This window comes from Phaethon lepturus, unplaced genomic scaffold (assembly GCF_000687285.1).
Source record: "Phaethon lepturus isolate BGI_N335 unplaced genomic scaffold, ASM68728v1 scaffold10276, whole genome shotgun sequence".
NCBI lineage: Eukaryota > Metazoa > Chordata > Aves > Phaethontiformes > Phaethontidae > Phaethon > Phaethon lepturus.
Window position 1 is genome coordinate 2,679 of NW_010546919.1, and position 6,322 is coordinate 9,000.

The 6,322-nt window shown below is 48.6% G+C and overlaps 1 protein-coding gene across 1 annotated transcript in view; it reads left to right on the forward strand.

Annotated features, from left to right (window-relative positions):
- LOC104622620 (probable G-protein coupled receptor 83) overlaps positions 1 to 4,458 on the forward strand; it is a 6,132-nt gene extending 1,674 nt beyond the window's left edge. The window contains exons 2-4 of the mRNA XM_010289460.1: positions 859 to 984; positions 3,145 to 3,278; positions 3,807 to 4,458. Coding sequence (XP_010287762.1) covers positions 859 to 984; positions 3,145 to 3,278; positions 3,807 to 4,431 — 885 coding nt within the window. The 3' untranslated portion in view covers positions 4,432 to 4,458. The remainder of the gene's footprint in view (positions 1 to 858; positions 985 to 3,144; positions 3,279 to 3,806) is intronic.
- The last annotated feature ends 1,864 nt before the right edge of the window (positions 4,459 to 6,322 follow it).

Sequence of the window (6,322 nt, forward strand, 5' to 3'; positions counted from 1 at the left end):
TGCCTCCCTCCCTCCCTCCTCTCCGCTCCAGAGCGCGGCTGGATTTCGTGCCCAGGTGGAGGTGGCTGCCGTGCCTGCAGAGGTCAGATCAACGAGGAAGGTAGCCCAGCTTGAGAAGCCTGAGTTGCTTTTTCAACTGGAGGGTAAAAATTTTCCTCTCTGTGTAACTTAACTGACACCTCTGAAGTTACTGCTGATGTATCTCGCGATACGAGATCAATACGAGATGCCATGCTGTGATGCAAGCAGCGTCGGGCTTGGAGATCAGCGTGCGAGCAGGACGCTCACTCCATGTGCCGTTTCCGAGCACGGCTGGCGACTGCAGACCCCAGAAAGAGCAGAGACCCAGGGCAGGCACACCGGGGTGCTCCGCAGACAGCCGGGCCCTAACTCGGAGGTCTTACCTCGCTATGCCCTCAGTGACGTTTTCTACCATGAAATTATCTCACCGAGTTTTGAACCCGCGCAACTTTCAGCACCCACAAAGTCAAACGTGCAACAGTTTTTAAGGAGGCAAGCTGCTGTTTTTCCCTGCAGAGCCTCACCAAGGAGTCGAGCTAAGATTTCTTTACATTTTCCAGAAGGGCCATGTTACACTTATGCACATACCTACACACGCGCAAACACTCGTACACAGAGAACTACTCACGCGGATTTGTTTTCTCAGTATAATAAATCTCACCTCTGTTTCAGAGCCTCTTGCATAGTCACTATTTCCCCAGAAAAGCTGAGTATAATGCATCTACAAAGCACAAGGGAACTGTTAAAGAATTTTTTCCTTACCGTACTCCGGGGAAGCCTATTTGCTCCTCTGCAGATAATGCACGCTCTTTTAATCCAGCCACGTCTGTTCTCCAGGTGCGATTTGTAAGCAGTACCTGGGTTTTTGGAAAGCTGATGTGTCACGTAAGCCGGTTTGTTCAGTACTGCTCCGTTCACGTGTCCGTGCTGACCCTTGCTGCCATCGCTCTGGATCGGCACCAGGTACGTGATTATACACCACCCCTATGTTTGATAGAAAACAGGGAGCTAAGTGCACAGTTTCTTCCCCTTCAAATCCCAGTGCCTGGAAACCTGCGTTGTCTTGGGAATCGAGGCATGGAGGGGAGGATTCCACCTTTCATGGCGGTGGATAAAAAAAAACATGCTTTTTTGCAGCGAGGGTGATCAAACACTGGAACAGGCTGCCCAGAGAGGCTGTGGACTCCCTGTCCCTGGAGATACCCAAAACCCAACCCGAAGCAGTCCTGGGCAGCCTGCTCTAGCTGGCCTTGCTTCGCACAGGGGGCCGGACTCGGTGGTCTCCGAGGGTCCCTGCCCGCCTCAGCCACTCTGTGGAGGACAACCCTGGCAGCGTGGCGGGAATATATTCTGAAGTTCAAACACCGGCAAGCCAATGCATTATCTCAGCATTTATTTATAATGAGTCTTACAGTTTTTAGGCTTGCCCCTTTATTTTGGGATGCCTAAGACTGGAAGTAGTGAGAACTATGTTAGCACATTCAGTTCAAAGTGAGAAATTCTCCTCTCCTGCCCCTGCCCTGATACTTTTTTGGCACATAGCAACCAGGAAAACCTTACAGGTCAAGCAATGAGTGTAAACCAAATGGTTTCCTTGAAGTATAACGCGGTTTGTAGTTTTTTGCTTAAGCTGATAAATGCAGTGCACTGGCAGACCAGATCCTGCAAGGTGTGCTCTCGGGCAGACTGTATTTTTCTTGCAGTGCTGGAGCCACAGAAATGGTTGTTACTGAAAAGCAATCTCACATGACAAATGACATGGCTAGATGAAGTTCAAAGCAAGAACAGATTCCACGCTGATCATCTGGGATGTGCTCCATCCGGTGTCAGAAAATCACAATGCCTGCCAGCGTATAGATCATCTGTTTCTGCCTTTTTCACCACAAAAAGTTTGGTAGTCTGCCCATGCTATATGCTATATTGCAGCACCTGAAAGCGTTTGAAGAATGATTATTTTTAATCAGCAGATTCTGGGTTGATTGCAAAGCATGGCTAGGTATCAAGAAGTCTTTGTTCAACTAAGGGCAAATGCAATGCCTGCTTTTAAATTCAGTGGAGTAGGTTCCTCAGAACTGGAACTAGCTAGTATGGCCCAAAGAGATAAAAATAGGAGTAAGGAGATGTCACTGAGCAAAGAGAAAGCAACACTTGCCTCTAAAAATATTGCTAGTCCTCAGAGGTACCAGAGCAGACAGATGCTCCAGGGAAGTTGTAGAAGCTCGATTAAGTAGATATTTATAATGAGACTAGAAAAGACATGCATAAAATACCTAGGGCTTCATCAGCTAAAAGATCATTTGGATGACATGATAGGTCTATTTTTAATTATTGTTTCATTGCCTAATATAATAATCTGTAGTGCATGTAGCTCAGCGGACACCTAACCATCACGATCTCTGAAGTCAAGCCGATGGGTGACACGGGGCGTGTTTCTCTGCTCAGGGCACTGGGCCAGCAGTAACACTTAACACTTGCATAACTCCTTGCGTTTTCCAGCCCTTATACTGCCTGAAGTCCTGTAAAATGAGTCTCTCTTTCCTGCCTTTTAACGCTGGGGGGATGCAGAGATGCTGCAGTGCTTCAGACTGCAACATAAGGCTGAAAGAGTGACCAAGACATTGTCAGATAAAGTAGTCCTCCTCAGAAGGAAACACACCTGGACTACGCCCTGATGTAGCCAGTACTGCCCACGGTAAACCGTGAATGTAGAAGAGACCAGTCTTCAGGTTTGCTAGTGCTATGTTGGCCAAAGGCCAACATTCAGCCCTGGTTCTCAAGCATCTCGTCACTGTGTCTTGCAAGTCCACCAAGTGCCAAATGTGAGTGCCGTGGCTGCCATCTGTATTGGAGACCTTGTCTGTAGTAATTGGGAGACTTTTTACACTCCCTACAGTACGAGCCAGAACAGCCTCTTGGCTCTCAACTTGTGCCACACTTTAAGTCCACATTGCGTATTCCTTGCTGTCCTGGAAAGCACACGTGCCGTTTGCTTCTTACTCAGTGATCAGCGTGAAATGCTTGCTCCCGGACATGGACAAAGCAAAGATGCATTCTCTTGTTCTTGCAGCTTGTTTTTATCAATTGAAGACATTGTAAATCCTCAGGATCGGTTGTTCTCTGCAGGTTATCATGCACCCTCTCAAGCCACGCATGTCCATGGTGAAAGGAGGGATCTGCGTCATTATCATCTGGGTTATGGCCAGCTGCTTTTCGCTGCCTCATGCCATTTATCAGACTTTGACAAGATTTTATATCGGGTAAGACATTTACATGGTGCTTTTTTTATATGACATATGCAGCTTAATCAAAGCCCCACAGATTTGAAGGCACACATCTCTCCATCTGTGTTATTAAAAAAGAAAGTATGGTGAAACAAACAAGTCTTCCTTCTCCTTGAGCAGGCGGTGTGTTTCCCATGAAAGGGCAATGAAAATCAATGGAAGTGCTTTCAGGCTTGCTTGTTAGTTGATCTTGGCTCAGATATTCAGCCCTGTAATTTGAGGTAGGTACAGAAGAGAGATGCTCTTTGTCATTAGAGGGCACAGATGTCAATATGGATTATTTTTTTCTTTTCCTGGGGATGTGTTTAAAATATCTTCACTGGGGCCAAAGGTCAAACTTAAAGCAAATTTTTCCATTGGACATGGCGCTAGCCCATGTTACTGAATGACTTCTGCTGTATGTACTTTTACTGAAACTTGTAAGAACATCCAAGATGTTTGTTCCCCAGGTGTTGTGTGCATCTGGTAGTGGAATTAACAGTTCTTTCTCTCTTTGATCTTCAGAAACAGAACAATACGAATGGTCTGCCTCCCCAGCTTCCCTCCTCCTGCTGATCTTTTCTGGAAGTATTTGGACTTGACTACTTTTGTTCTCTTGTATGTCCTGCCCTTGCTTGTGATCTCTGTCACATATACCACGGTGGCCAAGAAGCTCTGGCTGAGAAATGCCATCGGGGACCTCACCATGGAGCAATACTATGCCCACCAACGGAAAAAGAAGATGACGCTGAAGATGCTGATGGTGGTGGTGATTGTCTTTGCAGTATGCTGGTTCCCCCTGAACTGCTACGTGGTGTTGATCTCCTGTAGGGCCATCCACAGTAGCAATGCCCTGTACTTTGCTTTTCACTGGTTTGCCATGAGCAGCACTTGCTACAACCCCTTCATTTACTGTTGGCTGAACGAGAGCTTCAGGTCTGAGTTGAAGTCCTTGCTGTGTGTGTGCCGGCGAAGGAGTGCAGCCCAGAGTCATGCTCTGCGGTCCATCTCCCCGCCTTTCAGGCACGCCTGGGTGGAGAACTGCCATTATAAAAGAGGTAGCCCCTGCCAGAAGGCAAGGGCATCCTCCCAGAGGAACTCTGCAAAGACAGACATATCCAGCGTTCAGCCAATTGTGGCCGAAAGCTAAACCCTTCATCTGATGGCCAGGCAGCATCGTGTGGTAATTGCAAAATCACAGGAAAAACTGAGTTGGAAAGGACTGCTGGAGACCGTCTAGTCCAACCTTCCGCCCAGAGCAAGCTAACTTCAACGTTTGATTGGGTTGTTCAGGACCTTGTCCAGTCAGGTTCTCAGAAATCTCCGGGGACGGACTGCCCACATGTGGCTCCAGAGTGAGGGGTATCGAGGGAATTTTTCATTGGAACAGTCAGCAAAAATCAAAAGAATTCTTTAACAGCACACAAAAGCTTTCATAGCCAAAGCAAATAATGGGAGCCTACATTGATTATACACACACCAACTGATGCATACTGGTTTAAAGTAGATGGCTGTTTATGCGTATAGAAACACTGTATTGATTCCGTCATTTCGTTTATTTGTAATCTACTCAGGATGAATAACGTTTATAGCCATTCTCTTATTTATACCCAGCACATCTCAGCCGCTTGCTCTGCTGTTACAGAGATGCTGCAGCTCTGCCTGTCCGCCTCGCTGCCACCCAGCCATTTCCCTGCAGCACGGCGGATGGCCGTGCCTGCCAGTGGAGGGGAAAAGAGATCGGAAAGTCTCAAAAATCGCAACCGGAGCACAGCTTAGAAGCAGGGTAGCAAAAACTCCATTTGTGCAAGCATTCTTCTTTCAATGGCTTGTTTTGTTCTGTCAGGATGTCTAGTAGCCGCCGGAAAACACTGCTTAGACTGCAGTCTGTGGTCAAGAAGGAAATTATGCAAGTGAGCTCATTCTCAGGCTCTAGCTAGTTGAGGAACCAACCCTCCTCAAACCCTGTACCAGCCATCATTTTGCTAAGAGCTAGCCCCGGGCAGGTCCCCAGGCTGGGTGACAAGGGCCCGGTGGCTACATTCAGAGGACACCCTCAGGGGCTGTGGACTTCAGCGACCAACCTCCCTCCCTCCCCTTCCGAATCAGGGGCGGTCGCTTGGCAGGCCGGGATGGGAACTGGGCTGTGACCAGTTTCTCCAGCACTGGGAGCGCAGGCTCACCGTAGGCAAGCAAACCGGGGGTCTCGCTCCGCGTGTGAGGGAGGGTGGACGGCAGACTCGCCTAAGGGCTGTTGGGTCCACACAAACACACTGCACAAATACGGCTCTTTACCTATTCTGTGGAAAACTTCATGGTTAAGAACAAAAAAAGTATGCAAGCACTCGGAGGTGGTGAAGACTGAATTGCCCCACCAGGTTGTATACGGAGCCAAGAGGGCTGCCGGCCAGTGGTACCTGTTCTGCTGATAGCTGTAGGGCTCTGCCGTAGTCTCTAGGCTTTCCCTCAGGGATGTCTCACACCATTATATTTCCTAAGAAACCTCTCTATTGCCATGTTTTGACATTGTTGATCAACATTTCTTTAGAGTAAAGTCTAAATTATCTTCAGCTTAAATAATGCTTTCTTTTTTACTAGCTCTCAAGAACTGTGTCCTTTGTGGCTTCATCATCAGACTGGTAGCCCTTCCCCGGCGTGTCAGCCTGTCTGCCCATCCGTCCCAGAGCTACCCCGCCGGGCAGCAGCGATAGCTGTTTGGCACCCCGCTTCCCTGAGCTGGGACCTGCCTCGTAACTCCAGCAGTTGGGAACAGAGCCGCAGCTTTTAAAACCGAAAGGCGGGAGACAGAAGAATTTGGCACTAGATGGAAGAGTTCATTTGAAAACCTTATACCCGCGCCCGCTCGGTAAAACTGAGCGTCTGATCATGTGCCGCAGCGATGGCCTCGCGTGCTGATGCTGGCACTCCTGCTGCTCTTGGTGCCGATCGAGTGCTTTCAGCAGCGTCCGCCTGTTTGGAGCAGCGGCTCCCCACACGTCACGAAATAGCTGAGATTCCTCGGCACGTGGGCAAGCGGGCGC